Source organism: Pteronotus mesoamericanus, unplaced genomic scaffold, assembly GCF_021234165.1.
Source record: "Pteronotus mesoamericanus isolate MK-2021 breed Mesoamerican mustached bat unplaced genomic scaffold, CSHL_Meso_final contig_94, whole genome shotgun sequence".
NCBI classification, from domain to species: Eukaryota; Metazoa; Chordata; class Mammalia; order Chiroptera; family Mormoopidae; genus Pteronotus; species Pteronotus mesoamericanus.
Window position 1 is genome coordinate 48807313 of NW_026555285.1, and position 16703 is coordinate 48824015.

Genomic DNA, 16703 nt, shown 5'->3' on the forward strand with positions numbered 1-16703 from the left:
GTACTACATAGTTTGTCTCTAGGTACCATTGATTTGGAGAATTTCTGTCTATAAAAATTCTTCAAAATCCACCTCCGTGTGGTACAGAGAGTGCTGCTCGCAGATCCAGCTGACCGGGAGCATCTGCAGATGAAAACAGCTCCTGCGTCAGCGGCCTCAGCCGGCCGCCCGCCCGCTCAAGAGCCAGCTGCTGGTCCCCGTGGCTGGTCTCCCCAGCCCAGGTCTCCCGGGGAGCGATTCTCTCCTACCAGCTCTTTTTCCCTTCACCTTCATTTCAGAATGTTAATTTTCTCTGTGTTAGGTGCCATCTCCAGTTCTTTTATGAAAGTCAAGAATGGCACAAATCATTTCAAACCTCCCTGTAAACGAACATTAAAGATGATGGAGAACAGGATGTAATCTTATCCTACAATATGTAAACAAAGGAATCCTCTCTACAAAGAGATTGCTTGCTACAAAGCAGTGAAACGTAGAGCTAGCCTTTTACAGTGAATCTATAATTTTACTCATCAGAATAACTTAAAAATTGGAGTTAGGCTTTTAGAGGCAAGAAACTAAAGAGCTGAGTGGTCCGGTGGTGGTGGGTGTTCGGACTGTGGTATTGGTGTGACCTCTTTCGAGAAGCTCAGGACAGGTGTGAGCGCGGCCGGCAGGCAGGGCCCCTAACAGCCCCTTGTCTCCGCAGGGCGACGGGGGAGCGGTACCGGCGGGAGATGCTGGCCCACGGCGGCGGCCGGGAGCCCATGCTGCTGGTGCAAGGTGAGCCGGGCAGGGCGCAGCCCTTCTGAAGGGTCTGTAGGCTGCGTGTGCGAGTGTTAGCACCCGGGGTCTGCTTTTGGCCGCCCGCAAAGAAAGCTGTTTCCTATTTTCTCCGTATATTTCTTTTAAAGAGATAATGTTTCAGCTGTGCACTTCTGAGAATCTATTTCATTGTGTCCCAAATAACAATTTTTTGCATTTGTATTCTAATGTTCATTTCTATTTCATTGTCTCTGAAATAACATTAATTTTTAGTGACTGTTTTATTTGGATGTCAGGATACCGTTTCAGGCTTTAGCTTTCAAAATGTTACTAACACTCTAATAGGGAATTGTTACATTTGTCATAAATTTGTACATTTGTCATCGATTCTCAGAAAACTTGCCTTTAGACTTTAATAGGTCACAGTGTGTTTCTTTAGCCCTCAGAACTCATTTATTTCTTACTCCTTTATTTCTTTCTGTTTCTTAGCTACACATTTGCTAGAAATTTAAGGCATCACGTTGGACTTTCTGCCCGTTGAAACTTAGAACCTAATTAACTGTTCTCTGGGCATCCCCAAGCTTGGTTACCTATGTAAAATTTTTGTTAATTTTTTAAGTTTACATATTTTCACTGAAAATTTATTTGCAAATGGAAGCGACCATCACGATTTTTTATCTAACGTCCTCGCAACAATTTCGAGGAAGACGCGAGCGGGCGTGGGCGCTGACCGCGCACCGGCTGCTGCTTTGGCTCGGTTGAAAACGACGACTGGGAAAGAGCTTCCCGCCGCAGGGCACATGTCTGTCTGTCTTCTCTGTGGCGGCTGTAGCGGTGGCGACTCTGACAGAAACGTTCCCTTGCCGGGGCCTGTCGAGTCAGGCTGCGGGGCGTGATTTCGGCAGAGCCCGCTCCTCCGGCTCCCCGTCTGTGAGGGGAGGGCAGGGTGCCCCGGCGCTGAGGTGCGGCCGCCACAGGCGAGAGTCGCCAGACAGAGCCCCGGGCCTGCGCCCTCGGGGGTCCCGCGGTGTCCCCAGCGGCGGATGCTGCCTGCCCGGCACCACGCGGGTTTCCCCGCTCCGCCCGCCCAGCGACCCTGCGTCCCAGGCCGCGTGGGCGGCCCCCGGCCAGCGGCGCTTTGGCTCCCGCCGCGGAGCCGCCCGGGAGAGCAGAGGCTCCGCCGACCTGCCCAGACCTCCGCCCGATCCCGGACGGCCTCAGACGTTTCCTGTGCACTGATTAAGCTTCCGGCAACCCCGTGAGGTAGGACATGTCCTGGCTCGTTTCACCGCCGAGGAGGACGCGGTTCGGCGGAAACCTGGGGCTCATGGCGGCAGAGACAATACCCTCTGTCGTCTGCGCTGCTTTCTGTGCGCGCGGGACCAACACCTGCGAATGGCCGATGATGGGCTCCGGGAAGGCGAAAGTAATGGGCTCGTGACGGGCAGCCACGGGGAGTGGAACCGCGTGCCCTCGCCTGGCAGCTGCGGCGCCCCCTCCTCCCCCCACTCACGTGTTGCCCGCGTGCTCGCTGCACGCAGCGTCGGCCTCCACGTGGCGCCAGCGACAGGGAGAAAAAGTGGGGTCTTTCTCAGGGTCTGCCCTTTGGCTGGTGTAGTTTCTACTCTGCTTCCAAGGATGGTGTTAAAAAGATGGTGTCTCTAAAAATGTTGGTTTTTTATGAAAATTTTTTATGCTAAGAAACTTAATAGTTTCAAAACTGAAATTTCACACACGAGAGAGAAAAAGAAGGCCGCGATCCAACGCAGAGGTGACCAGGCGCTCAGATCGCAGTTCGCACCACAGTAAACGCCTCTGCTTCCGGCGCCCGTATCCTCCTCGCTGCCGTCCGTTCCCTCACGCCCGGCTGCCGCGTGCGCGTGCTGCGTCACGTGTCAGAGGGGACCGGGGCGTGCGAGGGGTCACGCCGGTCGCTCGGCGGGGTTGGATTTGTGAGGCGAGGCAAGCGGCGGCTCCTCACTGGCGGGTGCGCAGCCCGCCTGTCCCCGCGGGAGTGTCGCAGGCGCCGGCCCACCGCCTTGGCACCAGCGCCCCCCGGAGCAGGGGTCGGCGGGGTGACTGAGAGCGGTGATACAAAAGCAGAAACCGTCGGGCTGGAATTATTCTCCTGTGAAAACGTAATTGTGTGGGTGCTGTATACATCTTATTTAACTGCTTACCAGGTAAACGTAAAGAACCGTGCTGGGCAGCCGAAGGTAGAGGAGCGGCATGCAGTCGGCCCTCCGCGCCCCCAGGGGCCGCCCCGTCCCAGGGACCAGCCTCCCGTGGACCCCGCGGGACGACCGCAGACCTCGTCCCCCCCCACCCCGACCAGATGGCACGCTGACTGGCTTCCTCGCTCAGACGTGGGCTCCAGTGAGCTCCGGATGGTTTCGTAGAGTCAGGGTGCGTGGGCATTGGACTTGCGCTCCGAGGCGGACGTAGCCAGCGAAACCGAACACAATGCTTTCGGTCTCCGGAGAGTAACTACCACGCAGGTGAACTCTTAGGCTCCTCGTCGTCTCGAACGAGTCACATTAGCTCCGAGCTCACAGGCAGGGGCGCCTGGTGGCGGCCCGCGCCGCGTCTAAGGACGCCCCGGAAAACGCCGCCTCCCTCTCCTCACCCACCCCCTGCTCCCCGCCTGTCCGTCCACGGTCGCCAGCGGGGGCCCCCGCGCGGCCTTGCCGCCGCAGCAGCAGTCTCCGGAGAGCCCGCATTTGCCTCTCTCAACACACTGAGCACCCTCTGAAGGCAGCAGGGCACTGGTTAGACCGGCACCGCCCTCCCCGAGAAGGCGGGCGGGCACGCGGCGCGGCAGAGGCGGGCTTGCCGTTACTCGCCCTGCGCCTCAGGACCCGGAAGCTGCTTGAGAAATTCACTGGTCTCCGGGTGGGGGAGATAAAATGTGCTTTGACTTCAAGACACTGCTCTCGAATCTGCTTCTCCATAGCTGCCTTTTCAGTCCCTCTCTGCAGGGACCGTGTGTGTATTATAATTAATATTAGATGCAATAGAAAGCCAATGTAAAACTACGTTGCATTACAGCTTCAGATTGTGTCCCTTTCTAGTTTTAAACACATGCATAGCATGTATAATGATACGTGTTACAAGCACAATATTCAGTTACAAAACCCCCCACTAACACAGCAGTACCTGACCCGAACCAGCTTTCGGAGTCGCCGAGGATTCCAGGGTGAGGTTGAATTCTTTGTATTCAGTTGTCCGTGTTAAGTTTTCTGTGTTCATTCCATACCCCCACAGTGTTTTTTGGTTGACGTTCAGTATCGCATTTCTAAGTAATGAGAAAACACAGTTTTTGTTTAAAAGAAGCTATGACAATATGGTATTTTCATTCATTTTGCCCTTTAAAATACACACACACACACACACACTAGAGTCTTTTCTAAGTGTCCTGTGGTGAACATGGTCCACACACACACACACACACACACACACACACTAGAGTCTTTTCCGAGTGTCCTGTGGTGAACATGGTCCAAAGTTCAATTCTTAATACAGGCATTTCAGAGGGTGAATGTTTTCTAGAAAGATGAACACGCAGCAAGGTGGGTGAGCAGCAAGGAGGTAATGCTTTGGACAACCACCAGGCAGCAGGAATGTGTCCTGTGACAGCAAATAGGAAAGTGGGACTCTGTGGCTTCTAGGGGTGGAAGCTGTAGTGTTTCAGCCCTTAGGAATGATACAAGTTACTCCTATTCAAGGATACAGCTCATCCTCCTGCTTTTTGCATTTTATGTTACCTAAAATTCTTGAGTAAATGACCGTTACTGAGTTTACAGGATTCGATTTTCTGTATCTCTGCCTATCCAGGAAAATGCTTACACACTGAAGGGTCGCCGCAGGCCAGGGGCTTTCTGCCGTGCCGTCTCATTCCATCCCCATTCTTAGCGATGGGGCAACCCCGTCTGTGTTCACGCTCTTTCTGTGCTGACTGCCCTCCAATTCCCGGCTGCCATGGCTGCCCCAGATCTTTTAAGTTCCAGCCACAGCACGATCAGTGTGGCACTCGGTCAGACCCCCATTTCTGAAAGCTGCCTGTGTGCTCCACTCTCAGCCTTCGCACAGACTTCAGTGAGGGAAGGAAGGTTATGGTCCAGGATGCTAGCATTCCAGAGGTCATTTTCAAATATTGAACAACTTTATTTCTGTGCTTTCTAGAAAAAAAGAAACTCTTACCTTTATTTTTATGTTTCTCTGTGGCCAAAAGTAATATGCAAGTAGAAGTACAAAGTAGCAACTTGACAGAATTTTAAAAAGGAGCCAACATCAGATAAAAGAAAGCAGATAAATGAGTCAGTTCTCAGTGAAACTCCCTCAGTTTGTTTTTCTGTGTTGCCAAAATGACTCTTGGAACTGAAGCCTAGAAGCCCTCGGGGTATACCCAAAGCCGATTAGAATCACTATACCTTAGGTTTCTGCAGAGTGTTCTGGTTTTCAAGACACATTTTTAGTTTTGCCATAATTACCTCATGTTCTATAATATCTCTCCCAACTTATTACATATTTGTCTAAGAAACAAACCAGGGAATTATAGTTTATAGTCCCAAAGGCCCCCAAGGAGATTAATGCAATCTACAACTACTCTTTTTTTTTTTAATCCTCACCTGAGAACTTTTTTTTTTTTTCATTGCTTTGAGAGAGAAACATTAGTTTCTCTCCCTCCCATACACACCTCAACCAGGGATTGAACCCACAATCTGAGCATGTGCTCTTGACCAGGAATCAGACCTGCTGCTACCTTTTGGTCCATGGGACATTGCTCCAACCCACGGAGCCACCCGGCCAGGACCCTACTTTTCCCTTTCGAACACACTCTTGGTTCTGTGTCTTGTGAGCAGCCAGCATGCCCAGTACCCAGACCCGGGCCTCACACCATTCTACGGCTGAAAGCAGCCAGAGCTTGGAGGAGAGTGACCAATTCTGGGCCGAAACTTCGCAAGCCGGAGCCAGGGTGTCTGGCAGTAGCAGAAAGAAGAAACGCACAGCAATGGGGTCCGTGCCAGGGAGTCCAGCCTCATCTCAAAAGGAGAGTTCCCGTGGCCAACGCCGCAGCATCTGGAGGAACCAAATAAACATGGCAGTACTGGACTCTTAACACAAAGTACAAGATACATATCCATGAGTACATCCTGACTTGGAGGATTGAATGAATAAATAAATAGAAGAGGCAAATCTCCCTTGAAGAAGAATTTCAGGTGACCTGTGTGCTGTAGGTATTCCTCCCGTCAGGAGATGGAGGGAGCGTAACTCCCTACCTCTGAAGTGTGGGCCCCGCAGTGACTTCCTCCCAAGGAGGACAGTGGGGGGCCAGGGACAGTCAGGATAACGTGATTGTGGAGAAACTGACCAGCACTCCCCCAGCAGGGCATCAAGGTCAACATCAGCAGTGGTGGGTCACGTCAGTAAGTCGTGCCCATGATACAGCATGCTGAGGAGGGCACGGCACCTCTGTGCTGCTCCTTCCCAGACGCATAAGCTCAGGGCAGCCATGAGGAAGCCACCAGACAAACTCAAACCGAGGGCAGAGTTCAGCCGTCCCACAGCCGTCAGGGTGGTTGAGAAGCGGACATAGTCGGGAGGAGCCTGAGGCAACAAAACAGGCGTGTGCAGTGCAGTTCCCTGAAGGGACCCAGCAGCAGAAAGGGACACTGGGTAAAAAACTAAGGCATTTTAGAGACAGGACAGCTTTTAGTTAATTGTGCCAGATCCATGTTGGTTAAAGGGCTGTGGCATGCGGGCCATACAATGGTAGATAATAGAGGAGGTTACATTTTTTCCAAGGCCAAACATGCTCCGCGGATGGCATTTTCGGTTGTGTTACTTCTACAACTCTGAGCAGATAGTCCTGCCTCAGCAAAAGAACAACTGACATTCCTTCAGGAAAGCTGCAGAAAGTCCTTTTTCAACCCTGGCTGCCTTGATTTTCCCTCTTGTCCAAATGGATACACAGTCACTGACACAGAAAAGGATTTCACTTGGTGTCACAGCCCTCAAAATTAGTTGTGGTAACTGCTTTCCGTTTGAAAACATACACTTGACATTTAATTGTGCAATCTGGTTAATGGCTCCGTAGTGCCATTGTGTGGCAGAGCGTGAGCCACACAGTGAGTGAGCTTTATGGGTAATCCTAAGTTTATTTTTTTAATATGTCTCTTAATTTTTTAAATTGAGATAAGCATTCACACATGATGGGTTCTGCCTGGCTTAGCCAACCTCTGTGCCCCAGGTGTGCAGGGGCTGTGTGTGCTCAGAGGATGCACATTGAGGCTCCCGAGGGCCCAGCCTGGTGCAGACTCTACACGTGTAATCACTTATGAAGAACCCCCTCACACGCACACATTAAATATTAAAAGATAGGAGGATGTAAACTAGCAAGCAGAGTTTTAAGAGTTGCTCAAAAGTTTTACACAGATCATCTTTTTTCCCTCTGGTTATCCGAGAGGCCATCCCTGTTCTCCTCTGCCCCCTTACTCTTTTGTGTATGGCACATGTACTTTCTGACACAATGCAACATTTTATTTATTGGCTAACGGTCTGTGCTCCCCAGTAAAGTCGCAAGTCTGTGGGAGGAGGGAAGCCATTAGGTTCACTGCTCTGTCCCCAGGGGCTGGAGTCAGGCTTGGTACATAAGTCATCAGTAGTTACCATTTAGTGAGTGAATGCATAAATACTAAAATATACAAGGTCAAGTATTTCTTGGTGCATTAGAAATTGGTGGTTATTAAAAGGGGACAGTTTTTTTATTCACTTTGTTCTGTTTTGGTGAAGCTCTTTTATCACATAAAAAATATATACGGTGAAGATGTGTATTGGGCACCTGTTCAACATCTCACCTATGATTTCTTGTCATTGTGTCTGCTCAGTTGCGAAGTTGACAGGTTCGCCTTTGTCCTCTGTCCTGCTATGTGCTCCCACCGCCCCACCCACCCCCACCCAGGACCCCTGCTTCACTGGCCTCAGTCTTTGATCAGAGAGCTTTTCATCAGTAGGTAGGAGGAGGCCCCAGCTCTTAAATGGTCGCCATGTATTTGGCTGTCTGAGATGCTGTGTGTTCTCCGGAGAGCATTTCTTCCCAACGCTGCGCATGTTTATCACACCATCCCTAACCAGTGATCTACACGGTGTAATGCAACAGAGCATTCCATAAAACACATTCCTTGTGTTCTATAATCTGTATAATGCAAGACCAAATTAACCTGGTAAATTACTAAAGTTATCTAAGAAACAAACATTACAGTGGAAAATACTTTCACTACTGTAGGAGGTCAGAGATAAACTCTGCAACCTGATTTATGACAGTTAAGAGTGTGCTCTGTTACGTAAGGGAAGTCAGCTCTTGGGGCTTAAAGCAGGACCAGCTCAAAGCAAAACCCTGCCTTGGCCAGGTTGTCCCTGGAAACCTTGGTCTTCAACACCTCACCCTAGTGTCTCATCCTCTCCTGGGCACCTGTGAGCGCAGCCTTCCAGGATTGTTTGTGTTCAGCTACTCCACCTTCATTAGTGCCTAAGATTGAAATAGCTGTCCAGAATTTTATTGCTAAAACACATTGTTTTAATATTCTTAGGTTAGTGACTAGTAAATAACCTCACAGAATAAAAAAAGTATTGTTTGTTGTTGATAATGTTAATTCATTTAAGTTTAGCAGATGTTTATGGAATACTTACTGCTAAACCAGGCACCCTAGGGACACAGAAATAAGTGGGAGTGATATGCAGACCCTACATTTGCATGAGAGGTAGGGGGCACCCTGTGAGAATTACAGAAAGGAGCCCCCTCTGGGAGGTGGAGCCACAGAAAGGTCCCTGCGTGGGAGTTGCCAACTACCTTCGTAGTCTGCACCAGCTGGGTGACCAGGTGAGGCCGCGGGGGGGTGACTCCTGGGGCACAAGCGTAAGCTCACAGGGAAGGATGCCGAGCCTCGGGGGGCTCTGCGCGTGCCTGCAGTCTTGGGGGCATCCGACCTTGGAGGCTGCAGCCAGGTCTCACTGCCGGCTTCACCAGGGCATCCCCAGTCTGTGCCCAGAGACGAGGGGCCTCCCTAGGGCTCACGGGCCCTGCCCTTTGAGCTGCTTACTCATAGAGACAAAACGCCAGACTGGACTAAATGCACGAACAGCATCTGAGATAGAACTAAAGCTGAATAATCATCAGGATGTCAAAGGTGCAGATAAACAGAAGAGAAAATGTGTGGGTGCTACAAGTGAAATGTCTTCCCAAAAAGAGTGGCAATTTTTTGATTTTCTACATATTCCTAGAAAACCAGTAATTCCTGTGGGTTATGGTATTTTCTTCGTACATAAGGCAGGTAACTGTATACAACCATACTAGAAACTTAGGAGTATTTTTCTGGAATTTCTGCCATGTAGGCTGGTAGAGACCACATAGCATATTGATCTCTTTCTCCCAATGAAAGGAAGTCAGTTTTGACCAGAAAACCATTGATCTTTTCTTCTGCTAAACTTAATTCAGAAGGCTCTATCCCACTTGGATCCCCGCCCCCCTCCCCGCACTATTTTATTGCAGATATTCCAGTGACTAAACCAACATGATTTTTTGCTTCTGGGGAAATAACTTTTGAACAGAATTTAACCCTCACCTGTCAGTGGTGTGCTACCGTACATTTAGATATGTGACACTTTTCATTTCAGTACCCTGCCTTGGTTCTGCTTGGGGGCGGGGCAGGATCAGTTGCGACCAGCTGGGTAGGAGGGACAGGCCAAGGGCCCCAGGGGTCGAAGGCCATGTGCTGGTACTCAGTGTGGAACGAGCGCCTTTTCTTAAAGCCCGGGCATCAGAAAGTAGATGGTCTTTTAAACAGCATGTCCAGAGAGAGGACCGAAGATTTGCTCCACAGGGAAGGTCAGGGGACAATGGCACAGTGAGAAAGTGCTGGATGAGGACCTGGCTGGCAGCTTCACGACCCCAACACTCAGTTGGCAGAGGGTGGTGTCCCCATCTCACTCACGGGGGAAGGATGACCCCTGGCAGGCAGGCGGCATCCCAGCGTGCAGCGATGCCTGTGCCCTGCTGGCCCCCGGCCCCCGGCCTGGCCCCTGTCGGAGCTGCGGGCTCCTGAGGGCTGTCTTGTTGCTGTCGACTTCGGGTGCATAGTGCTCACTTTGACCACTTTCTCTGAACAGCACAGCAAACTGCCATGTTGCACTTGCTGTGTCGGTGTGATGAGCCGTCTTCCGTGAGCGCAGCCGCTGAGGTCCCGGCTCTGGAGCGCGACATTCTCTGAGGTGGTGGGGTTTTCCCAGGCATATTATGTCTTGCAGTCTACTCATCCCAAGAAATACACCGACAATCCCATTTTTAGAGTATGTCAACATTTGCTCCTTTCTAAAAGGAATGTAGATAATATTCTTTCAGCTCTTTTGATTGCTTGATGAAATCACCCTAAAATCTTCTTTGAAAATCATCCTTACAGATGGCATCCTTAGCACATGGTTACAGGTGTGGGCCGTGGGCTGCAAACAGATTAGAAGAGCGTGTCATTCCTCCAGAGCTCCTGGTCCTCATTCTTAGTCCACCCTCTGAGGCATGGAGCTGGGGTCGAGGGGTGGGGGGCAGGGAGCCATGAGAGACTCAGGCAGGACTGATGCTGGGAGCCACCAATGAGTCACATTAAAAAACTGCACCAATGAAAGTAAAATAATTGTGGTGGTCCTGGAGATCTAGAGCTCATTTCAGTGGAAGAATTGAACTGAGTTGAAGACATGTGCTTACTAACTCTTGTTTGAAATGTTGCCAGAGAACACTGAGACAGGAAAGTCTCTCTTGGTTTGACTGGATCATTTCCTAAAAGATACTTCACAAGATATCCTCTTGTGTTTATTTGAGTCTTTTCAACTGTCTCCAAAGGAAACCTTTTCCTTTTGACTAATATGTAACTTTGCTAATAATTAAACTAGATTTTGATAATACCTAAACCTAATTTTCTTCTTTACCTAACAGTTTATCTTTAAAGTATTTTTAATAGAATAATTCCTCCTTTATCTCAGTTTGCATATCTCAAATATTTGAATACTATTATCAAGTTCTTTTTCTACCCCATCACATAATTTATGGGATGTCAAACAGCACGTGTTTGGTTTTTTAATCTCTTTTCTTACATTACTAAATGTATGTTTAGTTTGATTAAGCTGTAAGGTCAGGGGGGCAGCTAAACTCCATTTACATTTTTCCTAAAAGCAGCTTAAACAAAACAGTTCTTAAAAAATTCTTAAAATCTTAAATCGTACACTCAAAATAATTGAAATTTTAGCACCACATTCACTTTTGCTCTTTTTTCACACACAGGCTCTTTCCACTTTAGGATCAGAACAGTATTAAAATGCAGTAGCCTAAGTACTGGTTTTCCTAAGGTAACTAATACTTTGTTGGACATGAACCAGTAAGAGTAATTTCTCTTGCTTTTATTTCTCTTTTTTAAATTTTTTAAAGGATTTTATTTTCAGAGAGAGGGGAAGGGAGGGAGAGAGGGAGAGAAACAATCCATGTGTGGTCGCCTCCTGTGCATCCCCTACTGGGGACCTGGCCCACAACCCAGGTGTGTGCCCTGACTGGGAATCAAACCGGCGACCCTTTGGTTTGCACGCAAGTACTCAGTCCACTGAGCCATAGCAGCCAGGTCTAATTTTTGCTGCTTTTATATGTACCGAGGTGAACAGATAGGAGAGAATAACAGTAGCAGCAACAGCAACAATCATGAGCATGCTAACAGTGACTCCTGCTAAACACCTGTGGTGAGCGCTTTGGGTGGGCCAGGTAGATGCTGGCACCTTACACACATCACCTCACTGAGGTCTCTCTGCAGGCCAAAGGGTGCCTTTAATAACTTACCTCTGAGTTCCCACAGGAGTGAGCGGTAGAACTAGAACCCCAGCTCAGGCGCTCCTGCCCGTCGGCTGTGGACTGAGAGGTGCCCTCGACTTCTTTGTCAGGCATCACCAGGCCCCGTTTGCTTTGGAAATAGTCATGTGCATTTTCCACCACATGTCCCCCTTTGCTCTTGAACAGCTTTTGGTAACTGAGTTGCCTTGTTATGGACAGGCTGAAGCTCATAGAAAATATTTTTGAGTTCACAGAGCAAGGTATCGTGGGGACAGGTCCGAAGGGTGGCATGCGCTGACTAGAACTGACCAGGTGTCCATTGCCTTACGAGTAGAAAAGCAGCTTTACAGCAAAATATGGCTCGTTGAATACGAGGGCAAGAATACCGCGCTGGTCACTTTACTTTGCAACACCCGTTGGCAGAAGCCTTGCTTTCCTGCACAGGGAGGGTAGCAGGAAGAAAGAAGGAAAGGACCCCGTGGAGCCAGGCTTAGAATTTAGTGGCTCGAGGATTACAACCCAGTTTCTGTAATAGAGGTAAATGGCAGCCCACAATAATAGCCGAGCAAACAGAACCCCTAATCTTTGGCGTGTTGGTCTATTTACTCAGCAAGGCCTCTGAAAGAGCGAGAGCTTTCTGGAAGACGTGAATGGAAGAGAGCACCTGCGTTCTCAGGGCTCAGGCCTCCTTTTGTGAATGCCCTGAATTTTTAAGAGGGTGTGGACATGTTTAATGGGCGGGTGTGTTTGTTTAAGGAAGACATTGAACTTCAAAAGGCACAATGTTTTGTAACCCAGAAATGGAATTGTAAATGGAATTACTCAATCAGACAATGAAAGTAAAATAAACTAATTTGTAAACAGAGCGCCTCCGTGGGCCCCCACTTGGCGGCGGCCCCGTCCAGCAGGAAGCGCAGATGCTCCGCCAGGGTCGGCATCAGGAACCCCCGATACGGAACCTCCTGTTTAAACAGCAGCAGCTATGACTCCAGCCTAGGGGCCAGAGCCATTTTTCAGTTCACAGGAGGCCAGGAATTTCACTTTCTGGCCGGTACCCTCATTTTCTCAGGAACCGGTTGCAGATAGTGGGAGTCCACCCCAGAAAAAGGTGCGGGCAGCCACAGCCTGGAAGCAGAGGGAAACTTCAAAGCACAGAAGGTGCGCCTCGCAGTTGCCCAAGGCTTGGGAGAGACAGCTCTGGAAGGAGACTCCTCAAACTGCTAGACTAGCCTTTGTACTCGAATTTTTAATCAGTCTGAGCTGAGACTGGCACATATAATTATTTCAGCTTCAACAAGAGCCATGAACGGCGACAGTGTTTTTGGAAACGTGGTGTCGGGCACGCACAGCCCTCCTGTCCCCGCGCCCCACACCCGCAGAGACAGTCTGTCACCGGTCGCGGCCTGGTCGCAGCAGGCGGGGCAGCACCCAGCGGACCGTCCAGGTGCATCAAAGCCTCTGTCCTATTATTTCGGTCTCTTAAAAATTGTGGTAACATATATAACACAAACTGCACCATTTTCCCCACTGTGAAGCACACGGTTCAGAGGCGGTCACGGTTTTGCATGTCCTCAGTCTGCGTGGTCAGCGTCACCGCCGTCCACCTCCAGAGCTTTCCCTTCATCCGTGTGGCCTCTTCCCGATGCCCTTCTTTCATCCCAGCTGCTCACAGCAGAACAATGGGGTTTGCTGTTGGAATTAATCTTTCGTTTCCTTCTTTTAGTAGATAAATGTTTATCCTATAAAAAGCTGATGGCAAAATGCAGGGGGAAATAAAACAATAATTTATTCGCTGGATATTTGTGATTGTAAGTTTGATGATAATATCCTAAATACTTAAAATGATAGGCCAGTGTTTAGAAATTCAGCTTGGGGCGGCGGGGGGAGCCGGGAAACAGGCAACCTCATCCCCCAGGCTCCTAACGTAGGGGAGCGTTTCATAACCCTCCGCACCTGATTGGTACTGTACCGACTGTGGAGCATCTTCTGGGTGTTAAGTGCACTATTTTATTTAATCCTCATAAGAGTCTGGCAAAGTAGATGACATTGTGCCAGTTCCATGAGCTTCCGCTGCGACACTTCACTCTCCCTTGCGGCCTGTCCTCGGGAAGGCCAGAGGCCACCCTGCGGAGCCGGGTCAGCCTGGGCCTCACTGCCCAGACCCTGGTGCACAGTGTCTGGCACGCGGGGACTCGGCACGTTGGTCAATGACTGGTGCACAAGCCGACTTCCTGTCTTGGGTGGAGGGCGGCGCTGCCCAGAGCCAGGCAGCAGGGCACCTCTGTGTCAGAGGCCCCAGCGGGGAGAGTGTCAGGAAGACCCCCTTTCTCAGGGCCAGGCATTCCCACAGAGCCGCCCCCATACCTCCGCTGACTCCCGGGGTGGCGCCTCCCTGGGGCAGAGGCGCCTCTAGGGCTCCCGCCGCCTGGGGATGAGTGGTGGGCCTCGGCCTCAGAACCACCAGAGCCGCTGCTCCCAGCAGCCTCTGAGATGTCTGCTCAGCCTTGCTCGCAAGAGGGGTGGTCACCGAGAGACCCTGCGCCGTTTCCCAGGGGCCGCCTCTCATGGAGCAGACGCTGCTCCTTTTTTTAATACAAATACTGCCACTAACTTGTGAAGCCAGCCCTCCTGTCTGGGAGGTCCCTGGGCCTCTCAGAGGTCCAGTTGGTGCCTCTCTCCTCACTCGCCCCAATGTCCAAGCCCAGGGCGCCCCGCCCGACCCTCCCCGGGGCTCTTGCTGCAGCCCCTCGCTCTGGTGAGGCCGCAGGACCATGAACAGGGCCCCAAACAGCCCTTCCGTTGTTTCATAAGATTGCTTCCCATTTCATTTGAGAAACTAATTGTTTAGTTAAGTGAAAAATCAGTGCATCCTTCCTGGTCAGTTCATCAACCTGTTGCCCCTCAGGCAAAATGAGTAGAAAAATACATAAAAGCATCATTCTTCAGCTACTCGTTACGTCTCCTGCATGCCCCGAGAGGACAGGCAGTCGAGACCCCGCGGCCAGCCTCCCTCACGTGCACCCATGTGCGCAGCGGGCCACCGCATGCTGTCCTGTGCCCCTTGCCGCCATCATCAGCACGTCCCTGCTCCGAGTTGTAACATCCTTCGTTGGTTTCAGTACATTTGGCAAAATCAGTCCAGGTACCCCCCTTCATTTAGGTGATTTCCACAGCAAAATAGGTTTGTAAACTCCACCCACTTACGGACTAAACAGCTCCAACCTCTTCCCCAGGGGCTCCCAAGGGATGCCACGTCTAGTCATAGCCCTTTTTAAGACTAAGACTTGAAGACAAAAGGGACATTTGTATCAGCTTTGAAAAAAAAGTTTTTGGAATTTTTTTGACTGTACACATACATATAAAAGCTAACCTCAATTTCTCTTATTTGTTGAACTTCTTGAAAACATTGTGCTTTTCTTTTAATTCCACGTAGAAGTTAGTTCATGTTGACACTTGCAAAACATTTAAACCTAATTAAAGCGAGGATACGATAACAATATACCAAGCGAATTCTTGCCCCGGTAGCTATTCTTTATCCCTTTGGTTCTGATTTCCTCTTTTCTGAACCTTCATCCTTGGCAATCACATCACACAAAAAATTACCAAACCACTTAGCTCTGACCAGATTTTATTTTAAAATGCCCCGAGTGTATATGTTTTTCTTCCGTTGTGGCCGCAGTTGCCCTTCTGTGCGAGGCAGAAGCGACTGCGGACGGGGAACCCGAGAAGGATGTGAGCTGTCAGGGCTGTCTGCCGGGAGGGACAGAGCAAGGCCATGTTGACCTTGGCAGTCAGTTGAGCTGAAATGAGCCACATCAAAGGTACAGGAGGGCCACGCGGAACTGAATAAATTCACTCTGAATAAAATGGTTTTAGCTCCTGACAGTTCTAGTCATTGTAGAATGTTTCACACGCTAAAAGGAAGGCGATGTTGTGCTGGGGTAACTCGTTTGACTGAAAGGCACATTTTGCCACAGCTGGCCTCCGTGTTAAGAACCCCGGCACCCAGGAAAGGCCCGACACCAGACTGACCCCTCGGTGTGTCCGCTGGAGTAGCAATGTGAAAGGGGCTGCTCTGCCCACCCGCAAAGTCTCCCCGCTTCCGTCACTAGCACAGCGGGACCAGTGAGAGGTCTCCTCCCACCCGTCAGGACTGTTCTACTGCAAAAAGAAAGATGTATTGTGAGCTTCAGTGTCGCAAATACAGACAGAGCAACGGAATGTTCTTTCAGCAGCTGCTGCTGCTTTCTCAGATACGGCCTGAGACGCAGAGGCCAGAATTGGGCGTTGCCCAGCCTTCGGCCTTCCTGATGCCCTGCCCACCGGAAGGCCCTGATTCGAACCTAAACCGTCCCCACCTGCCAAGGCCCCGCTCAGGTTCCAGCCCCTCCCCACGGCCTCTGAACCTCCCCATCAGGATTCCCCTCCCTCCTGTTCCCCCGCCAGCTGCTCTCTGTATGTCCCTAACATCCACAGTTTCCCCTTGCCCGGACATTTTATGCTGAAAACTTTCCAGCGTTCAACAGAATTGAATGAATAATACAGTCAGCGCTCATATACTTGCCATTAACGTTCTACAGTTAACATTCGCTATGTTTGCTTTCCCACACACCCAGCTCCCCATTCTTTCCTCCCATCCTTGTAGCATATATATGCTGTGGGTCACACATACATATGTATTGTTCATAGCAGGTGGCAGACGTCAGTACATTTCACCCCTGGACACCTCTGCACGCATGGCATCAACTGGAGTTCAATATCGCCATCACACCAGAAAGTCCCCTTGTGTCCCTGTCCAGTCACTCGCCATCTCTACTCTCAAAGGCAGCCACTGTTCGATTTTCACACCACAGATTCAGTGGTCCATTTTCGAACTCTGTACTAATGAGATCCAACGGCACGTGCCCCCTTGTATAAGGCTTCTGGCACTCAATGCACTGCATGAGGCACACCTGCATCCTCGCCTGCCTCGCGGGCCAGCGCTTTGCGTGGCCGAGTCACGTTCCGTGGCATGCGCACACCACCCGTGCTCAGCTGCATCCTGTGCACGGAAGCCTGTGTGGTTCCCAGTGTGGGGAGGCGAAGTTCCTTCTGTCGGCTT

General features: G+C 50.3%; 1 protein-coding gene across 2 annotated transcripts in view; it reads left to right on the top strand.

The window, feature by feature from the left end:
• Window positions 1-16703, top strand: part of MIPEP (mitochondrial intermediate peptidase) — a 101527-nt gene that overhangs the window by 82952 nt on the left and 1872 nt on the right. For both annotated transcript variants that reach the window (XM_054586529.1, XM_054586530.1), the window contains exon 18: window positions 686-759. In XM_054586529.1, coding sequence (XP_054442504.1) covers window positions 686-759 — 74 coding nt within the window. The remainder of the gene's footprint in view (window positions 1-685; window positions 760-16703) is intronic.